Source organism: Oncorhynchus tshawytscha, linkage group LG29 (genome assembly GCF_018296145.1).
Source record: "Oncorhynchus tshawytscha isolate Ot180627B linkage group LG29, Otsh_v2.0, whole genome shotgun sequence".
Taxonomy (NCBI): Eukaryota; Metazoa; Chordata; class Actinopteri; order Salmoniformes; family Salmonidae; genus Oncorhynchus; species Oncorhynchus tshawytscha.
In genome coordinates, this window is record NC_056457.1 from 16680846 (window position 1) to 16703990 (window position 23145).

The following is a 23145-nucleotide window of genomic DNA, read 5'->3' on the forward strand; positions in this document are numbered from 1 at the left end:
CCCAACGCTCTTATTAAACACTAGGCTAATTGCCACCCTCAATCAATGGGATGATTTTAATTATTTAGGTCACAAGGTTCACCACCTTTTGTGAAGGGGGAACACACAGGCCTTCCTTCCAAACCTTGGGGATTCAGAAATCGGGGGGCAGAGTTGCAGCAAAAATGGTTCAAGCAAATCAACCCTAGAATATATATATATTTTCAATCAATCTTAAGCAAGGCATCTAGTACATTTCGGGCAGTAAATTGTTGAAATGAAAACAGATTCACTGGAAGTTGACAGGTTAACCGTAGAGTCAGCTAGAGGCTGGCAGAGAGAAGAGAAATCGAATAACTGACCAGGCTCAATTAAACCAAATAAAAAGCCTCCCGAGAGAAAATGATGCTTAAGAGCATCACTTATCCCCTCTTCTCAGTTTAGATGACTTAGACGGAAGTTGCTTAGCGGGGAAGAAGATACATTTGTACACTTCAGTTCATTAAATGTTTTCCAAAATGTTGAAGGATCACCAGCAGAGAGAAAAAAAAGTAGCTTACCTAGCAAATATAAACAAGTTGTGTGTAGAGTACAACTCCAGCTGTCTCCAGTGGCTAATGACTTTCTTTCAATCTATACTGAACAAAAATATAAGCGCAACATCAGAGGAGGCTGGTGGGAGGAGCTATAGGAGGACAGGCTCATTGTAATGGCTGGAATGCAATTTATGAAACGGAGCCAAACATGGTTTGCATGTGTTTAGTAACAATTCCAGCCAATACCACGAGCCCATCCTCATCCCATGTTTCGTGAGCTGAAATAACACTTCCCAGAAATTGTCCATATGCACAAAAAATTTACTTACTTAATTTACTCTCCAATTTTGTACACATCCCTGTTAGTGAACATGTCCCCATTGCCAAGTTAATCCATCCACCTGACAGGTGGGGCATATCAACTGCAGGAATTTCTCTACCATAAGCCGCCTCCATCATTATAGAGAATTTGGCAGTATGTCCAACCGGTCTCACAACCACAGACTACAAAATTATATAGCCTAATTGTCTTACTCCTGTCTACAGAAATACTACACCAGAAAGCATGATTTGGCCACAGAGGATCATTGGCTTAAAAAAACGGAGTTGTTTTTCACGACTGTTTTAGCCTACAATTGGAAGGGTCCGCAATTTGGGCAGCACATGCTGCAAATACCAAATGGATAATTGTTGAGTTGTAACTGTCAGTGAAAAGCAGAGAGAACCAGCCAGGCATATCACAATATTTTAAAATACAAATCGTGGAAAACAAATGGCTATTGCTGTAAAGAGATGAAAATGAAAAGACTCCAATCTGTCTTGATCACAATTCTTAACTTAATTGAGCAAACAGTAGCCTATATTATTAGCACCAGTGGAGAACAAAGGCCATATCCCCGGTGAGTGTGCATATTCACTGTCTTCATCTTTGGGTCAGTGCCACAATATGATGTCCAGGTTAGATGGGCGTCATATTATAAACTCCGCAAAAAAAGAAACATCCTCTCGCTGTCAACTGCATTTATTTTCAGCAAACTTAACATGTAAATATTTGTATGAACATAACAAGATTCAACAACTGAGACGAACTGAACAAGTTCCACAGACATGTCACTAACAGAAATGGAATAATGTGTCCTTGAACAAAGGGGGGGGTGTATAAAAAGTAACAGTATCTGGTGTGGCCACCAGCTGCATTAAGAACTGCAGTGCATCTCCTCATGGACTGCACCAGATTTGCCAGTTCTTGCTGTGGGATGTTACCCCGTTCTTTAACCAAGGCACCCGCATGTTCCCAGACATTTCTGCGGGAATGGCCCTAGCCCTCACCCTCTGATCCAACAGGTCCCAGACGTGCTCAATGGGATTGAGATCTGGGCTCTTCGCTGGCCATGGCAGAACACTGACATTCTTGTCTTGCAGGAAATCAGGCACAGAACAAGCAGTATGGCTGGTGGCATTGTCATGCTGGAGCGTCATGTCAGAATGAGCCTGCAGGAAGGGTACTACATGAGGGAGGAGGCAGTCCTCCCTGTAACGCACAGCGTTGAGATTGCCTGCAATGACAACAAGCTCAGTCCGATGATGCTGTGACACACCGCCCCAGACCATGACGGACCCTCCCCCTCCAAATCGATCCTGCTCCAGAGTACAGGCCTCTGTGAAACGCTCATTCCTTTGACGATAAACGTGAATCCGACCATCACCCCTGTTGAGACAAAACCGCGACTCGTCAGTGAAGAGCATTTTTTGCCAGTCCTGTCTGGTCCAGCGACGATGGGCTGATGCCAATAGGCGACGTTGTTACCGGTGATGTGTGGTGAGGACCTGCCTTACAACAGGCCTACAAGCCCTCAGTCCAGCCTCTCTCAGCCTATTGTGGACAGTCAGAGCACTGATGGAGGGATTTTTCTTTCCTGGTGTAACTCGGGCAGTTGTTGCCATCCTGTACCTGTCCCGCAGGTGTGATGTTCGGATGTACCGATCCTGTGCAGGTGTTGTTACACGTGGTCTGCCACTGAGGTCGATCAGCTGTCCGTCCTGTCTCCTTGTAGCGCTGTCTTAGGCATCTCACAGTATGGACATTGCAATCTATATCCCTGGCCACATCTGCATATCACTGGGGGGCATAAAGAGGAAAGACAGACACCATTCAGTCAAGGAAGCCATCAGTAAATACACAGTGGAACATAGCCAATCATAGATGCTAATTCACAAGGGACACGTGCCAGCATGGCACTGACTGGTTGGCATTACTCACTCGGGCCCAAAAGTAGTCCATTGGCACAGTGGAAGGGGGCATCTCCTTACAACAGACATGATGCACATATATGCACAGCACTGATTACATTATCAATGGTGGTAAGGTGAATTCCAGGACCGATAGTATTTTGACGAGATCAACTGTGACCAACCTGACTCAAGTGTCCTCCATTACTCTGAAGCGGGACTGGTGTCTGGCCACTGCTTCAGTCTTCTGGAACAGCTCTTGATATGGTAGGGGGTACCCACGATGCTGTTAAACAACACATCTACCAGGTTTTGTACGTAGCTTGTGAATGAAATATCATCACTCAATAAACATATAGCGAGGGGGAAAATATATCTTTCTCTAGTTTGAAAAGTAATTGATATGCTAATGGAGGGGCTAACTACAGAATAGATTCAGGCAGGTGATGATACGTTACTATGCAACCAGCTTTGTACGTTGCTGAATGCTTGCTGATACGTTTTGATATTTGCTGCCAGAGCTATGGCTATATTTGTAGTAGGCAAGTACCAGTCTTCATTTTTTACTTTAGAAATTTTGACACTGGAATTAATGTTTCTGACTCATTGATGCCACAGGCTGTTTTTTAAAAGCAGAGAAGTTGGTTCAATTGAATTTTAACCTGCGTATGATCAACAATGTATCTGTCTGTTTTCATTCAATATCCAATCAATGATCTTAAATTAAACTGATCCGCTTGCTGAATTGCTAAATTGTATTGCCTTTATTTTTGCGTAGTGATGTTTGAGAACCTCCTTTTTGAAAGTTTTAGTATTGCAAGGGTAAGTGCACCCAATGACATGATTCTGGACTCGTGGTGCTTACTTGCAGTTTTTGTTGTATCAGACTGTGTATTAACAATGTATTAGGGAAATGACTGACTTTCTGAGATCAAACATCCACCGCCCTCTGGTTCTCTCAGTCTGTCACACTCAAACACAGACACAGGTGTGGATATTTCAAAGGATTTTAAATGTAACACAAGTCTCATTATTTTCTTGCATTCACCATTCAGCTTCAAGAATCCCCTTGAATTTAAAACACTGGAATAAAAAAAAATGTCTCTGTCAAACCATACTCCTTCATATTCCACTGTCCTGTTGAACTTCAAACATGAACGTTTGTCCAGCCCTTTTCTGCTTTACTTTACTTAGTCTTTAAGTGGGGCTTTACATCTGGCTCCTCAGTAGTTTGTCTTAGGCCTAAACACAGAGAGGCTTCCGGCTAAACGCGGTTACGTGGTGGGCTAGCCGAGCTAATCTGAGGAGAAAGTATTTTGAGGGATTAGCGTCAGCTCCCGGCACACCCGCCACGCTGGATAGCCGCTGTGCAATGATCCTTTCTGGGGTTGTTTGTGTTCACTAATGGAATCGACATCCCTGTGGTTTGACATTATCGAGCCACTTGTGCAAGGGAGGGAGGTGGTGGGTTCGGGGGAGCATTGGACTGGAAGTGTGTTTCATCTGTTTCCTTTCTCATATCAAATCAGCTAAACATGTTAATGTCTGGTTTTCCTCTAATGAGAATTGTCCTCTGTGGCATTGAAGTTATACTTCCTCAAACAGTGCTGCAGTAAATTGAGCAATTCAAAATTATTTGAAGAGGCTAATGTAACTATACATATTCTGTTTTTCAACTAAACATGTTAAACCATCACATATTTATAGTCGTTCCCCAAGTGCAAAAACTGGGAAAATGGTATTCAGAACAATGCAAGGTCATGCGTGGCTGCATTTTAAAATGTGTCTTATCACAAGCTAAACACTACACTACTATGTTAGGCTCACTGTGAGCCACACGGTATAGTATCAGGTTGACCATTATAATCTAATAGATTAAGTAGAAGCCTTACCATTAGGGATACACCTTCATTGTCTGCTTTATAACCCAGCTACAGAAACATGACATGAGTAATGAATACACACAGGTCGGATTAATGCAGGAGTTTAAAATCATCTAGTAATCCAATACCGTTTCGATGTAAATTGCCTTTTGTGATACACTGTGGTGGATTTCTCCACTGTTACCTTACATAAAACCAGCCAACATGGGGGGGTGCTGTCTGGTGGCCTGCATAAACTGTGGGTGAATAAAATCTCTGGAGTATTCTGTCACGTTAAATGGTTTAAAAATGTCTGAGGCTGATTTGTAAAGAGGGAGTTAAAAAAACAAAAAAACAACATGTCCTTCCAATGTCCTGCCTATCTGGGACAAATCTGAGCAGGACGCCACAGTTTGCGGTTGCATAGCGGTCACTCATTCAGTTGTCCCTTCAACTGTCGCTCTGCTGGTCTGAGAATACATTTGTAAACTCCCTTGTTTTAATGAAGCTTGTCAGTGGGGTGGGAGACTAGTTGTTCTGGTTTGCTCTGAGGCTGGCCTGGATATCTGGAGTCTGTCAGTTCCTGATACTACAATACATGGCTGTGGACCCTGCTGTTGGCAGTGTCAATGTGGGTAAGTTGGTCCCACAAACAGACAGGCTGGGTGGTTGTCTCAACCATGGCGTCCCTCTTCCTGCCAGGGCTTCCCTGCCAGGGCGTCCCCATATTGTCCATCCCAACAGCCAACACATTGACAAATGCTCCATTGTATGGCCCTAGTCTGTATGACCCAAACTCCCTCGTGACTGTCCCCCTTCTCTGGTCGCAAGAGCCAGGAAACATACTAAGGTTATGTTTAGGGGTTGAACCCCCATCCATTGTGCCCTCAGTGGGCACGCATTGTGTGAAAACACCACCCCCCAACCCTTCCCTTTTTTGGGCCCATGGCACAAAAGGGATTCCTGGGGAGAAAATATCACCCCAACCTGCCCCTCATGGCTGGTGTGCGACTGGCGTGGTGCGGCAGAAAAGGTCTCCACTGATGGGAACTGTTAATTACGTGCCCATGACCTTTCCCCAACCCGCCGGTCGGCGCCCCTTTTCACTTCTCTAATGAAGCTGCTGTGGAAGTGGGTTTTTGTTTCAACCACATATCTCAGAAGACAGACCAGGCTTCATTGTCTTGTTTACTTCATCTCTCACCTCAATGAGCTTTGTCTGTGGATGCATCTCAATAGTCTGAACTAAAGTGGCGCCTCTCCTCATCTTTTTCCAGGACTGGGCAGGTGAGAGCAGTAGGGCATGGGTGCCAATTCTGTGCAAGCCGCATTAGACTATTGAGATGCAGCCCAGGTATACCCACATGATACCCATTTTATAGCCTTTTATATGAATTATATTATTATACAGTGGATGGGGGCTTACTCAAAGTTACACGGAAGAGCAAATAAGGGGCATCCATTTGTTTTATTTAGACAACACACAGAGCTTGCCAAATCTGTGAAAGTCAAGGAGAATTACGGAAAGGCAGAGTGAACAGCTTTGCAACATGTCCTTGACAAGGTGGTATCATATAAATGACTATGACAACACATAATTATTCAAATCAAAGACTCCCTTTTCAAGGACACAGCTGCAAACCTTTCCTGAGGCTTCGGCGGAGGACGGCATTGTGTGTTGCACAAAGCCACGGCTGTGTAGGAAAGAACCAGTATGTATGTATAATTCAAAACAGCAACACTATTTGCATGGGTTAACATACAGGGATAACATGTGTTCATTTGCTCATGGGCAAACATATCATCTTGACACTGAAAAGCATCCCAGTTACAGTACTGCATGAATAACCAACATGTTTTCAAATGTGAGCTAAGCTGTTTCATTTATCTTTAGAAGCTTCAGTGTCTCATTTTTTAATGAAAAACATTACTTGCACATAAAGCATTTGAGGCTACGCCTGGCCTTGTGCATAACATAACAGACTCACAGTTTAGTCTAGGACATATTCCCTTCTCGCTCTCCTTTCCATCATCTTTTTTTCTATTTCCTCATCTTACAATGACGGGCTTCGGTCTGCATTTTGATAGAGGGCAGTTGGCGGCAGCTGCGTAGTGTAGCCGGAAGGCGTATTGATTATTAAATGAGAGTCCTGCCCAGATGAACGAAACGCGGAATGGGATGCAGGCAGACGGCTGCTCTGAAATGGGTTTGTTGGTATGCTCTTTATCGTAAGGCCGTCTCGAATTCTTATCCAATTAGACCGAGAACATCATATCTTAAATGGTGAAGCCCAGAGCATATGCTGATTCGTCTAGCACTAGGTTGACAGAGAATGGAGGTTATTGAAAGCATGGAAGAAGCCTGAAATAACTGCAGATTAAGTTTAGAAGGAAGGCCTTATATAGTGTCTCCAATAGGCATGGGCGGTATCCAGATTTTCATATTGTCTTACCATCCTTCTCTGATCCCGGAAATGTACGGTATTACAAGCATAGCACACTAAAAACGCAAGATATGCTAACAGAATTAGTACAAACTAATAGCGAAATCACAGACGCTGTTAGCTAAATGTTAACAGCTCATCAAGTTATACAAGTATCGCTAGACGCCACCGAAAGTCATTTTCAGTGAGTGAGGACATTTACAAGCAAGATAACCAAATAAATTGTACAAATGAATGAAGTTGTGATGCATAGTTTTCTGAAGGAAGAGCAGCATATGTACATGGAGGGGGAAAAAACGCTGGTAGGAAGCACAGGGAGAAAAAAATAAACTTATCCAGAGCTCTTTGAGAAAGCCATTGTAAGATATCTGAGCAAACATTTAGTAGTGAATTGCATACAAGTGTAACTTTATCCAGTGTTGCCAACTCCTCAGTAAGGAAAGTAGCTATTGGCTGTCCTAAAAGTCGCTAGAAGTTTCTAAATTACATCACCTCATTTGCACAATTGGCAATGTAATTTTGATGGACACTTTAGGAGAGAGGAAAAAGTGATTAAAAACACCCTAAATATGTTTAGAACTACGAAAATTTCTTCTATCGATTTTTTTATTTTTATTTTATTTTATTTTTTGTCACAATTCCAACCCTCCTCCTTTATCCGGGCTTGGGATTGGCAAAAGTGACCCAAAAGAGACACTGGTAGAGTTACTTCGTTTAAAAAAATTTTTTTTTTAGTTTTCTTAATTTGTTTTTAACCTTATGGTCCACTTAGGAGCCTACAACAAGTCACAGTAAAACATTAACATTTTTAACCATAACATTTCAAAAAATATATTTTTGTATACAATCTACATTAACAATCTAAATGGACCAAAAAGAGACAATAGTAAAAAACTGCCAATGGCAATGTGAGAAAATTATGGTAACTAGTCTGGCCCTAATTCAGGTTAATTGTAAAAAAAAATAAAAAATAAAAATAAAAAATAAAAAAAAAGTAGGCCAGGGCGGGATCAGCCAGTGGTGGCTTTCCGCATACACGATTCATTTGCAGTCTGGACGAGGAGGGGTGAACATCTCCTGCTCTGATGGAGCGTGAGGGCTGGGCCGCCTGTGAGTGCTTGGGGGGACCACGGCAGCACCCGCTGCTCGTTGAGAAGAGTAAGATGTTGAGAAGAGTAAGAACGATACGTGCTTTCACGTCAGAGTCTCAGTCTACCAATAACACCAGAGAAAGTCGCTAGTCGCTTTTTTGAAAATGTATTGCTAGAGGGGTCTGAATACTCGCTACATATTGCAACAACGTCGCTAAGTTTGCAACACTGACTTCTTCACCTCGTGTGACGCTACAACTCGCGGATAGATGTAGAATGCTACAGACACTCCAGCTTCCGCTGTCTCCCATTGTGCTGTTACAAACCAGCACGTGACTGTCTCAACTGTTCTCGAGTAACACGGAACCCAAACCGGCTGCACCCATTGTGCATAAATGTATTTTGTCCCCCCACACCAAACGAGATCACGACACGCAGGTTAAAATATCAAAACAAACTCTGAACCAATTACACTGCTCAAAAAAATAAAGGGAACAATTAAACAACACAATGTAACTCCAAGTCAATCACACTTCTGTGAAATCAAACTGTCCACTTAGGAAGCAACACTGATTGACAATACATTTCACATGCTGTTGTGCAAATGGAATAGACAACAGGTGTACATGATAGGCATTTAGCAGCTCATCCAGGATGGCACATCAATGCGAGCTGTAGCAAGAAGGTTTGCTGTGTCTGTCAGCGTAGTGTCCAGAGCATGGAGGCGCTACCAGGAGACAGGCCAGTACATCAGGAGACGTGGAGGAGGCCATAGGAGGGCAACAACCCAGCAGCAGGACCTCTACCTCCGCCTTTGTGCAAGGAGGAGCACTGTCAGAGCCCTGCAAAATGACCTCCAGCAGGCCACAAATGTGCATGTGTCTGCTCAAACGGTCAGAAACAGACTCCATGAGGGTGGTATGAGGGCCCGACGTCCACAGGTGGGGGTTGTGCTTACAGCCCAACACCGTGCATGACGTTTGGCATTTGCCAGAGAACACCAAGATTGGCAAATTCGCCATTGGCGCCCTGTGATCTTCACAGATGAAAGCAGGTTCACACTGAGCACATGTGACAGACGTGACAGAGTCTGGAGACGCCGTGGAGAACGTTCTGCTGCCTGCAACATCCTCCAGCATGACCGGTTTGGCGGTGGGTCAGTCATGGTGTGGGGTGGCATTTCTTTGGGGGGCCGCACAGCCCTCCATGTGCTCGCCAGAGGTAGCCTGACTGCCATTAGGTACCGAGATGAGATCCTCAGCACCACAGACTGTCCAGGAGTTGGCGAATGCTTTAGTCCAGGTCTGGGAGGAGATCCCTCAGGAGACCATCCGCCACCTCATCAGGAGCATGCCCAGGCGTTGTAGGGATGTCATACAGGCATGTGGAGGCCACACACACTACTGAGCCTCATTTTGACTTGTTTTAAGGACATTACATCAAAGTTGGATCAGCCTGTAGTGTGGTTTTCCACTTGAAGTGTTTGAGTGTGACTCCAAATCCAGACCTCCATGGGTTGATAAATTTGATTTCCATTGATAATTTGTGTGATTTTGTTGTCAGCACATTCAACTATGTAAAGAGAAAAGTATTTAAAAATAATATTTCATTCATTTAGATCTAGGATGTGTTATTTTAGTGTTCCCTTTATTTTTTTGAGCAGTGTATATTAATTTGGGGAAAGGTCGAAAAGTATTAAACACATATGGCAATTTAGCTAGCTAGCTTGCACTTGCTAGCTAATTTGTCCTGGGATATAAACATGGAGTTGTTATTTTACCAGAAATGCACAAGGTCCTCTACTCCGACAATTAATCCACACATAAAACTGTCAACCGTTTCTAGTCATCTCTCCTCCTTCCAGGCTTTTTCATCTTTGAACTTATATGGTGATTGGCATCTACACTTTCATAGTATTATCACGACGACCGGCAACACAGTTCGTCTTTCAATCACCCAGGTGGGTACCTGCTTCTATAAACCAATGAGGAGATGGGAGAGGCATGACTTGCAGCCCAATCTGAGTCTGAAATAGAAAATACTTCTATTTTAGCCCTTGGCAACACAGACGCTTGTTTACGCGTGCGAGCACTGTGGGTGCAATCATTTAATAATATAGATTTCTACATTTCTTTTGCAATGCTAACACATGCAACGCAAGCGGTGGAGTCAGCCTGTAAGCTTCATAATGTGAGCTGTGAAATGATGACCGCCATCTGCTTTATCTCCTAATGTATTGCACAAGTTGACTGCAGGTTTTAACTTAAAAAATATTCAAATGTATTGAAAAACAAATAAATAGTTTTGACGCTATTGAAAAACCATCCTGTAGCTTTTTCCAAATACCCCGGTATACCGTCCAACCCAGCTCCACAAGCATAAGACTGAGGCTCTATCAATTGCTGCAGACTGTCCTCTCCTTCCTTCATCTGCTCTGACCGGAAAGGACATGAAGGGTGAAAACAACATGGTAAAAACTGGTCAAGTCTTTCAGATCAGTTCAAGGGCATGAGAGGTGGCAAGGAGATTTTTAATTTTTTTACAGTTGAGAAAGAGCCGGCAGAGTTGCATAGAATAGTCCATTTCTGAGAAGAACCAGGTTCGCGGCTATTTGAAATCTCTGTTCCATTCCAAACTTCCAGTGAACCTGGTCAGTCTCCAGTCAAACAGCTGTGGTCCAGTCCCAGGACCTTTTTTGATTTGTTGCCATGTTACCTGGTCTGTAAGTGAAGAGGTTGTTTGAGGCCCATTTAAGAAAGGCTCTCTCCGAGCAACCACCCCAGGAAGTTGTGGAGAACCTCTCGTACTCTGGATAGGGATGTATTTTGACAGACTTCTGCTGTTCCGAGAGAGGTTTTCGGGTAATTTGTTCCTGTCAAACGGCAAAAGTGTCTTGGCCTCAGGGCCTCAGCAAAGTACCGCTCTTGGTGATGTACTGAACCCAATGTCAGGTCATACTTTGTGGGATAAATGGTCTGTGTTGGGGTAAGGGAGAGTCTAAAAAAGAGAATGCATGGACATGCAATGACTTATTTTCTCTCCCTCTTGCAGTGTATAGAGGCCAAGAAGTCTTGCTGGTATTTTGAAGGTGGATACCCCATCTACTTTATGTAAGTACAACCTGCTACCTGCCACAACATGGTGTACAATGTCCGATTACATTTTTTTTCAAATTCTGTGGCATTGTGTTGTGACAACTGCACATTTGAGGGTGGCCTTTTATTGTACCCAGCACAAGGTGCACCTGTGTAATGATCATGCTATTTAATCAGCTTCTTGATATGCCACACCTGTCAGGTAGATGGATTATCTTGGCATTGCACCCGTCTCAACGTCAACAGTGAAGACGTGACTCTGGGATGCTGGCCTTCTAGGCAGAGTTCTTCTGTCCAGTGTCTGTTCTTTTGCCCATCTTAATCTTTTATTTTTATTGGCCAGTCTGAGATATGGCTTTGTCTTTGCAACTGCCTAGAAGGCCAGCCTCCCGGAGTCACCTCTTCACTGTTGACGTTGAGACTGGTGTTTTGCAGGTACTATTTAATGAAGCTGCCAGTTGAGAACTTGAGGCGTCTGTTTCTCAAACTAGACACTCAAATGTACTTGTCGTCTTGCTAAGTTGTGCACCGGGGCCTCCCACTCCTCTTTCTATTCTGGTTAGAGCCAGTTTACGCTGTTCTGTGAAGGGAGTGTACACAGCGTTGTACGAGATCTTCAATTTCTTGGCAATTTCTCGCATGGAATAGCCTTCAATTCTCAGAACAAGAATTGACTGACAAGTTTCAGAAGAAAGGTCTTTGTTTCTGGCCATTTTGATCCTGTAATCGAACTCACAAATGCTGATGCTCCAGATACTCAGCTAGTCTTAAGAAGGACAGTTTTATTGCTTCTTAAATCAGCACAACAGTTTTCAGCTGTGCAAACATAATTGCATAAGGGTTTTCTAATGATCAATCAGCCTTTTAAAATGATTAACTTGGATTAGCTAACACAACGTGCCATTGGAACACAGGAGTGACTGTTGCTCATAATGGGCCTCTGTATGCCTATGTAGATATTCCCTAAAAAATCTGCCATTTCCAACTATAATAGTCATTTACAACATTAACAATGTCTACACTGTATTTCTGATCAATTTGATGTTATTTTAATGGACAATAAATGTGCTTTCCTTTCAAAAACAAGCCAAACTTTTGAACGTTGTGTACAGTCTAATGATAGCGTCTTATCAATAAAATCGATTTTTCGTATTAACACTTCTTTTCAGAAGAAGCACAGTGTCTGTTGAGGCAATAGTCTCATCCACGAGTGTACACAAGTGTCTTTGTCAAGGCTTACCGTACATACTGTTTGTGGGAGACTGGCCTTTTCACAATGGGTCATCCTGCTTTTGCAGCTGAATGTCACACTCCAGTGAGCTAAGACATCTTGTATTCCCTCTGACCAGGGCCTTAATTCAGACCCACAGCACTTCTCTCCGGCTTAAGCTGCCCATCCATTCTCCCTCGCTGGTAACTACCAGTGTCGGCCGTTGTTCATTAAAATGAGAGCGTGCGCCTCGATGAAGAGATCACCTAGGTAATGGAAGACAACCAGCGTTTGACATCCTCCTTCTCCCTGCATACTGTGGCATTGGCAGGAACCAAACTATTTCCAGCAGTTAGAGCACAGGAGTTATCTGTGATTTCCAGCAGTTATCCATGATAGGGCACAGGAAGCGAAGAGTCCTTTGCTGTGCGATCAGTGAAACTCCACTACCATCATCATATACAGGGCAAACTACAAGTAACTGCCAAAATAAAGGAAGCACTTGAGTAAAGGAGGGATACAAAGTATATTGAAAGCAGGTGCTTCCACACGGGTGTGGTTCTTGAGTTAATTAAGCAATTAACATCTCAGCATGCTTAGAATCATGTGTCAATCGCTAGGCTACCTGCCGTGTGTGTGTGTCACCAGATCTCAACCCAATTGAACACTTATGGGAGATTCTGGAGCAGCCCTTGACACTGCATTTTCCACCATTAACAAAACGCCAAATTATGGAATTTCTTGTGGAAGAATGGTGTCGCATCCCTCCAGTGGAATTCCCAACATTTGTAGAATCTAAGACACTTAATATTGGTGTTTCCTTTATTTTGGCAGTTTACTGTATATCTACTGGGGAAAGAGGATACCTAGTCAGTTGTACAACGGAATGCCTATACCTGAAATGTGTTTTCTGCATTTAACCCTGAATCAGAGGTGCAGGTGGCTGCCTTAATCAACATCCATGGCTGTGGCGCCCGGGGAATAGTGGGTTAACTGCTTTGCTCAGGGGCAGAACGACAGATTTGTACCTTGTCAGCTCAGGGATTCAATCCCAATGCTCTAACCACTAGGCTACCTGCTAGTGGTTATCGTCCAGATTCTTTACATGAGGAAACAGTGGAGTCCCAGCCCTGGTTAGAGAGCAGCTCATCAGGGGCCCCAGAGCTCCTGATTAACTGCAGGCTCTGGAAGGGATTCACCCACAGCAAGAGCCTTGTGCTCTGGCGTTAAGATGCAGGTCTCCCCCAGGTGGCCAGGCAGAAGTTCACTGGGCAGGAACCAATTATAGATAGCGCGTGCTTTTCACCCCAACGTAGTGCTAATCATCCGACTCATCTGGATGTAATGCTACCGATCGCGTAGAGCGTGATGTTCTGGGGATGTGGCAAGCCGTAGCCCTGGCACGGAATGATAATGTGGCTGAGTTTTGTTCGGCAGTAATGAAGTGAGGGGCTGTTGCGGTATTGGGAAAACGTGCCCATCCGTTTGAGTGACGCAAAGGAAGTATATGTGAGACTGGGAGAGGTGTCGGACGCTTATCTCTTTTATAATCACTGTCACACGAGCACACACACACACACACACATTCCTGATGGGCAGACCACAGGCTGTGAGGATTGGGAACACCACCTCCTCCACACTGACTCTTTACACAGGGGCGTGTCCTCAGCACACTGCAGTACTACCTATTCACCCACAACTGCGTGGCTTTGCACGACACCAACTCCAAGTTTGCTAACAACACCACGTTGTAGGCCTGATAACCAACAACGACAAGTCGGCCTATAGGGAGGAAGTAAGTGAACTGGCATTGTGTTGCCAGGACAACAACCTCTCCCTCAATGTCAGCAAAACAAATGAGTTTGATTGTTGACTTCAGGAAGCAGAGGAGGGAAAATGCCCCAATCTACATCAACGGGGCTGCAGTGAAGTCAGCTGTTTTATGTTACTTGGCGTCCACATCAACAACGACTTGACATGGACCAACAACACCGCCACTCCTGTCGAGATGGCGCAACAGCATCTATATTTCCTAAGGTGGCTGAAGAAATGTTGCATGCCACCCTGGGTCCTCTCCAAATACTACCGCTGCACCATCAAAAGCAGCCTGACCAGTTGCATCACAACCTGGTACAGGAAATGCTCCATCCACGACCGCAAGGCCCTCCAGCGGGTGGTGAAGACGGCCCAGTACATCACAGGTCCGTGTCCACACCCATCCCGAACATCTACTTGAAATAGTGCCTGAGGAAGTCTCGCAGCATCAAGGACCATACACACCCCAACCACGAGCTGTTCAATCCCTTACTATCGGCCAGACGGTATCGGAGCATGAGGTCTGTTACCAACAGGCTTAGAGACAGTTTCTATCTACAAGCCATCAGAACAGTTTAACTGGACTTGACCGCCTGCACTGACTCTCCGTACCTTAGAACACATGCACTCCATTCATTTACACACTCACCCACACAGACATGCACTCACCCACACGTGGGCATATACATTCATGCTACACACACATCATAACTGCTGCTACCGGACTCTTATTTATTATTGCTAAATACTACACAACTTAAACACTGGCCCCCCAATCCCCCCTTTCCCCAAAACACATGTAAATCATATAATTTGTACCTTCCTTTATTATACTTGTGCTAAAAATTGAATTCTAATCTACTGAGCCATTTACATTGTTTGTATTCTTATCTTTTGTTTCAAATTGTTGTTTCATTGTTGCAGGAACCTGCAAGTAAGCATATCTATCCTGGATGTAGGGCTAATTAAAGTTAACTTGATACACAGACACACACACACGTGCCTGCTCATTCCCACCCCAGCCCAAATAGGTGGTGAGCTGTAGCAAGCTATCTGCTTTAGTTCGCCAGATCTCTGTCGAAGGGAGGAGCTGGTTTTTACATCATGTGTATTTATTTCTTCTAAACACATTTCGGTTTGTTGGATTGCAAATTTTTGAAATATTTTTATGTTCACTAGCTGGACAGGCAAACGCCACGTAGTACTAAACTGTAAAAAAAAAATCTAGTCTAGTGTACTATCTCTGCTGATCACGTCTACCAATCACTTTATCCATATCTAAGGTAGTAGACAGCTGGTGACATCTCGATCTCTGTCCAACAAACTGCTATCAGGTAAAGTATATATTTTTTTTTGTAATCTAATTTCACGCTTCTATATTTAGTTATAGAAACGTGATGCTGTAAAATGACTCCCAACTTAGAAAACAGCAACCTTGGTAATGTAGCTAGCTTGCTAGTTACAAGTAGATATGTTGGTAGCTAGCTCGAAGATGGCTGTATCGCTAGCATGTCATTCAGGGACAAGGAGTGTTTTAGCTATTAGTTTAATCCAAGTAATAATGTAATACCACAAAAACCGATAGGACAAGTAGTGTAAATCTAATACAGTCATCAAAGCAGGACCCACCAATTTCATTCATAACAAATAAGAAATGCCACATTTTATCCCTGTCAATAAGTGAAATAGGATGATTGCAGATCACCCTGCCTCAGACTGTCAGGATATTCATTTTCTAGCTTGCACACTACATTCCTTTTGCTGAGATTTATTTGATTAATTCTCACTTTTGTATGACAGGATCTATTCAACTCTCCTGTATCCTGCTCCCAGAGATCAACCAAGTGCTATTCACCAAGCATGGGATCATTTATTCACCTGTGAGAAGAACCATTCCACTGCAGTTTCAACTATCACTATTTAGACATTGGGACCACATGCATTTTTGCCTGTTGTCTTTTCTTTGTGGGTTTTGTCTTACACAGTCTAGTGCCCTCAAATTCAACTCTGGACCTTGAAGCCCATTCCACTGCATTTTTTAATTGTTCCCCTCTCAGGGACTGGTATTAGACCTGGGACACCAGGTGCTTGCAATTAATGATCAGATAGACCAGAACGAGCAGGCTCCAGACCTTGTACCTTGAAGTGTAAGAGTTGAATACCCCTGATCTAGTGCATTTTAGAATGTAAGAAGAGCCACTACAGATGCTTGTTTGAGCATCTTTATTCATTGTCTCTCACTTTTGTCTCCAATGATCTATTCACTAAGACCTGCAGGTTGAACTAGCCCTGCCGTCACTATTTAGACAAAGACCACATATGTATTTGCCTGTTGTCTTTTCTTTGTGGGTTTTGTCTTACAGTCTAGTGCATTTTAGAGTTGAAGAACACCAACTACAGATGCAAGTGCTTGTTTGAGCATCTCGAAGACTAAATTCAATGTAGTATCATTGAAGCGGAAATACTGAAGCATGTGTTGATGACAGATCTACAGACTCCATCAGAGGCCAGGCTTTTGGCATAGATGGATAAGAGCTCATTTCTGGACTGCAACATTGTAATATTGTGCCCTCCACAGCACTTGATATGCAGTGTCCTCCTTAATTATTGGGCCAGTGAAGCATTTTTTTCCATCTTTTGGCTCTGTACTCCAGCACTTAGGATTTGTAATGACACAATGATACAGTACATTAATGTGGATGCTACCATGATTACGGATAGTCCTGAATGAGTCCTGAATAATGATGAGTGAGAACGTTAGACGCAAAAATATCCTAATCCCCCCTAAATGCTAACTGTTATTGTTATTGGAATCTGTTATTGGAATCGTGAGAGGTTAGCATGTCTTGGGTATGATATTTGTGCTTTCTCACTCATCATTATTCATCGAGAACTATCCATAGCACCCAAATTAGCACCCAAATTAATATAGATATGTTTAGAAACACATTATATTCTTATTTACAATAAAAGTGACTCCAAAATGATACAATACATTATTTATCAGTAACTTCTATTGGGCACTAAATAGTCTGAAACACACCCAAAACAAACAGCAAATGCATTCAAAGGTTTGTAGTCACAAGCTTGATGTAATCATTGCGTGCTAGGAATATGGGATCAAATACTACACATATCACCTGTGTAATGATGCTGTTTAATCAGCTTCTTGATGTGCCACACCTGTCAGGTGGATGGATTATCTTGGCAAAGGAGAAATGCTCACTAACAGGGATGTAAACAAAAGACTTGAGAGAAATATGATTTTTGAGTGTATGGAATATTTCTGGGATCTTTTATTTCAGCTCTTTATTCCAACACTTTACGTACTTTTTTTGTTCAGTATAAGTTAATTTGCCCCAATACTTTTGTTCCCCTAAAATGGAGGGACTATGTACAAAAAGTGCTGTAATTTCTAAATGGTTCACCAGATATGGATGAAAATACCCTCACATTAAAGCTGTCAGTCTGCACGTTAACCTCATAGTCATCGTATAATTTCAAAAGTGTTGGAGTACAAAGCGAAAACAAGAAAATGGGTCACTGTTCCAATAATTGATTGGTAGGTTACATTATACATACAACTTTGCTATTTGTCCCTGTACTCAATAAATGGTGAAACACCGTTTGATCGTGTTCTTCGTTCGAATGTACAGTGCATTAAAGTATTCACTCCCCTCCACATTTTGTTGTGCTACAAAGAATTAAAATGTATTTAATTGTCATTTTTGATCCATGATCTACACAAGATAATCTAATGTCAAAGTGGAAGAATGATTCTAACATTTATTAAACATTAATTTAAAAAATACAACACTAATATACTGTATATCTTGATTAGAAAAGTGTTCACCCCCCCTGAGAATATACATGTCAGAAACGCCTTGGTTTTGGAGTAAGTCCCTAAGATTATACAATATTTGCCCATTTTATTATTATTTTTAATTCTTCAAGCTTTGTCAAGTTAGTTGTTGAAAATGGCTGTCTAGCGATGATCAAGTCTTGCCATAGATTTTTATGAAGATTTAAGTGAACTGTAACTTGGCCATTCAGGAACATTCAAAGCAACTCCAGTGTATATTTGGCCTTGTATTTTAGGTTATTGTCCTGCTGAAAGGTGAATTTGTCTCCCAGTGTCTGGTGGAAAGCAGACTGAACCAGGTTTTTCTCTAGGATTTTGCCTGTGATTAACTCTATTTACATTTACATTATAGTCATATAGCAGACGATCTTATTTAGAGCGACTTAGTCACGAGTTTATACATTTCCATACTTTTTTTCATACTGGTCTGTTTTTCTTAACTCCTTAGCCCTTGCCAATGACAAGTATACCCATAACATGATGCAGCCACTACCTTGCTTGGAAATATGATCTCTAACTGTTTTAAAATAACCATTGGCGTCATGGTGAAATCCCTGAGCAGTTTCCTTCCTCTCCGGCAACTATGTTAGAAAGGACGCCTGTATCTTTGTAGTGACTGGGTGTATTGATACACCATCCAAAGTGTAATTAATAACTTCACCATGCTCAAAGGGATATTCAACATCAGATTTAAAAAATATATATATATATCTACCAATCTTTTTTATTCGGCAAACAAAATGACACTTTCACATTATGGGGGGGGGTGTAGATCAGTGACACAATCTCAATTTAATCCATTTTGAATTCAATAAAATGTGGAAAAAGTAAAGGGGTGTGAATACTTGAAACGTACATTATGGAAAACATGTCTGACACTTCTGTCCTAGTTAGTAGAATAATTAATGGATTGGCAAGTTTTTGGCACCGTCATCCTTGAAGTTAGTAGGAAACATTTTAAGTCACCTAAATATACTCACATTACTGATATTTGAAAATCAAACATTAATTTCCCAACTGCCTTTAATACAGGTAACGAGTGGAGGACAGAGGAGCCTCTTAAAGAAGAAGTTACAGGTCTGTGAGAGCCAGAAATCTTGCTTGTTTGTAGGTGACCAAATACTTATTTTCCACCATAATTTGCAAATAAATTCATTAAAAATCCTACAATGTGATTTTCTGGATTTTTTTTTCTCATTTGACTGTCATAGTTGAAGTGTACTTATGATGAAAATTACAGGCCTCTCTCATCTTTTTAAGTGGGAGAACTTGCACAATTGGTGGTACTTTTTTGCCCCACTGTATAATCATACCAAAACATGGTAAAAATGTTGAATTCATTGAGATGGCTAATGAAACACATTAACATTTATAGCAGCTTGCTAGGCTAGTCTAACATTGGCTAGCTTTCAATAAATTGGCAAAATGGTCAACGGAATTGCCTCTTCATGCGATCAAAACTATTCGTATTACATTCTGCATATTTCAAGTGCACTCAAACATATGTATCTGATTTCAGTCTTTGGTAGCTAACTATATCTGTTCCCCTTCATCAGACAGCAGCTCGTGTTTTCACACGAGACTGTTAACGTCGTAGATGGAAGTAGGCCATTGGCGATATTTGTCACGAGCAGTATGTACGGGAGTTCTGATAGGTTCCAAGTTTGGAAAATATACCCGAGCAGACACTGTTGAAATATACTTTTTATGAGAAAATGTGCAAGAATTGAAGGCGACCCCAACGGGGATCGATAAACTTCTAGTTTTCCAGCTTCGACCCACCACCTAAAATAGTTTGTTGTGAACAATCAGAGGACGATGGGGTGAAGTGTGGCTCCCGGCTGGTCCCTGAATCAACCCTAATGTCCTGATGATGACTGCCACATTTCTATCCCACTGTTATGGAAAATGTTCATTGCCAATTGAGTGTGACAGCCAGGGAAGTAATGTACCCATCCTGTACTCTTGGAGCAAGTGTTTTTAACATGCAACTTTTAATGTGAGAAACTGTCTTCACTGACTTCTATGGCTGGTTCTGCTGTGTTAGATTTTATTCACAAGACCAATAAATCAGAGTAAGGGCAGGAAGGAAAGGGGGAGGAAGCTGGAGAATGTTTCCAACATTCCTAATTCACAGAAACCTCATCAAATGTTCAGGGAACCTTTTGAAGAATGAAATCTGAATTGCTGCGAAGAGACGGAAGTGAAATGAAAAGGCAGAAGTGAAATTGACTTATTACAGGTTTATGAGCATGGGGGTTTTTCCACTCTATTTGTTTTCTGATGACTAGTTTTGCGCTCATTCTCCTGACTCTCGGTCTGTCTCTCCCCAGTCTCTCTCCCTCTCCCTCTCTCTCTCTCCCAGTCTCATTCCTGTCTACTTCTCTCCCTCTCTTTGTCATGTCTCTGTCTCCTTTACTCCCCCCCTTTCAGATTTAACATTTGCATTGGGGTAAAATCCTGGGTTTAATGATTAGAGAGGAGCTTGGATTGACTGTGCTGGCTCGTAAATTACTTCATCTCCCTCTCGGGTTACTCTCATTTTTCTCTTGTTCCCTTATTCATATCCGACCATCGCCATGCGAGACAGGAACCAGCAGATTACAAATGAGACCGTACATACATGTCTGTCTGGAGCCAGACACGGCGCCACTTTCCAACCCCATCAATTGCCGCTCGGAGTGTCTCGTCACACACACACACACGCACACACACACACACACACACACCAGCGCTCCAATTACAATGGCTTATCAATGTACTGTAGCTAGGGGCCCATTTTCATAAGAAAATCTTCCAAAGGCTGTCGCGGGAGGCATCAAATTTTACTTTGTTTCTGTCTGCACAGCAGGTGTACCTCAGAGGGGAATCGAGGATAGAATAGTGTAGAAGCTTAGTTTATTAAGAAGAGGAGTCTGCTGGAGCGTCTATATGAGACTCTTCATACCAGGGAGGGCAACTCCAGTCTTCGAGGGCCAGAGTCGTGTCACACTTTTTCCCCATCCCTAGTAAACACAGTTCATTTAAACTATTCTGAACCAAAATATAAATGCAACATGCAACAATTTAATTGATTTTACAGTTCATATGAGGAAATCAGTCAATTGAAATAAATTCAAAAGGCCCTAATTTATGGATTTCACATGACTGGGAATACAGATATGCATCTGTTGGTTACAGATACCTTGAAAAATAAATAATTCATTAGAAATGCCACACCTTCATAGTTTTAAAACAAACGTATACTAAGTTGAAAAAAACTACAGACAATGACTTGGGCCTAAATGGGCCTCAGGTTCTCGTTACGATATTTTTGTGCAATAAAATTGCCATCGATAAAATGCAATTGTGTTTGTTGTCTGTAGCTTATGCATGCCCGTACCATAACCCCACCGCTAATGTCGATCTCAGCAAACTGCTCGCCCACACAACGTCATGCACGTTGTTTGCTGTTGTAAGGCCAGTTGGACGTATTGCCAAATTCTTTAAAACAACGTTGAAGGTGGCTTATAGAGAAACATTGACTTCTCTGGCAACAGCTCTGGTAGACACTGCAATCAGCATTGCAATTGCATGCTCCCTCAACTTGAGACATCTGTGGCATTGTGTTGTGTGACAAAACTGCACATTTTAGTGGCCTTTTATTGTCCCCAGCACAAGGTGCACCTGTGTAATGATCATGCTCTTTAGTCAGCTTCTTGATATGCCACACCTGTCAGGTGGATGATTTATCATGGCAAGGAAAAATGCTCACTAACAGGGATGTAAACAAATTTGTGCAGCAAATTTGAGAGAAATACATTTTGTGTGTGTATGGAACATTTCTGGAATCTTTTATTTCAGCTGATGAAACATGGGACCACACTTTACATGTTGCGTTTTATATTTTTGTTCAGTGTATTTGCATTCTAAACTGAAGATCATGATTTAGTTGATTATTGGAGTCCGGTGTGTTAGCTGGGGCAAACGTGTGACACCAAGCAGGCCCTGAGGACTGGAGTTACCCATCCCTGCTCTATATAATGTAGTCTAATTTATTATTGATTGGATGGGTCAGAAAAGTATACTGCTTAAGAGACTCCATATGTAAGGCTGCCACTCACAGTTATGCTGCATCCCTGTAATGATGGTGCAGGGCAGGGGGAACTGGGGAGGGGGGCTGTGGCTAGGGAGGAAGGGTTCAGGGAAGGGGGGTTTACAGGGAGGGTTTTCTGGGTGGAGAATGACAAATGGGTGGGTTTCCCTGTGGGTCCTGCTTTTTTTTACACATCCATGGGCTTATCAACATGAAATATAACAATTGATATCATTAATATAGCATTCCTCTCTGATAAACAATGACACCGCTCGCTAATCCCTTGGAATGTGAAAGGCCTAAATTGTTCTATCAAATGTTCCAGCTGTCTTGATATCCAAGCAAGAAACCATATTGATTTAGCAATGCTCCAAGTCACACACCTGCTCCAAAATTATCCACATAGAATACAGAACCATTTGTTCAAACTGGCTGCTTTTTAATCAGCTCTAAACAAAACTAAGGGTGTAATCATAATGATACATAAGAAACTCAATCACCATCCTTGGTAAAGGCGAAGACCGAGAAGGCAGAATCACTTTCCTTAAATGCATCCATAATGTAAAGAAAATTGCCTTTTTATTCATGTTTCACATGTTTCCAAATTTATATGATCCTACATTTTTTGATTCTCTGAATAGCAAATTGTTGGAATTAACTTAATTCATGAATGCCATTTTGGACATGCGGGGCTGTGGAACGGTCGTTAAGACACTAACAGCTTACAGACAGTATGCAATTAAGGTCACAGTTATGAAAATTTAGGACACTGTCATGACTGTCCTGACCAGGTCAGGTTACAGGAGACCACAACCCTACAGATTATCTCTCAACCCCAACGGACGAGGTGAGATCTAGGGGTCTGAAGATGTGGGGAGGGGGTAAATCTCAGGCCACAGACAAATTCCTTTGTCCTGTTACTATGGAGAACCAGCCTCAGAACATTA

General features: G+C 42.4%; 1 protein-coding gene across 2 annotated transcripts in view; it reads left to right on the forward strand.

Annotated features, from left to right (window-relative positions):
- LOC112227838 (vesicular, overexpressed in cancer, prosurvival protein 1-like) overlaps positions 1-23145 on the forward strand; it is a 77745-nt gene that overhangs the window by 6939 nt on the left and 47661 nt on the right. For both annotated transcript variants that reach the window (XM_024392779.2, XM_024392780.2), the window contains one exon: positions 11193-11251. In XM_024392779.2, coding sequence (XP_024248547.1) covers positions 11193-11251 — 59 coding nt within the window. The remainder of the gene's footprint in view (positions 1-11192; positions 11252-23145) is intronic.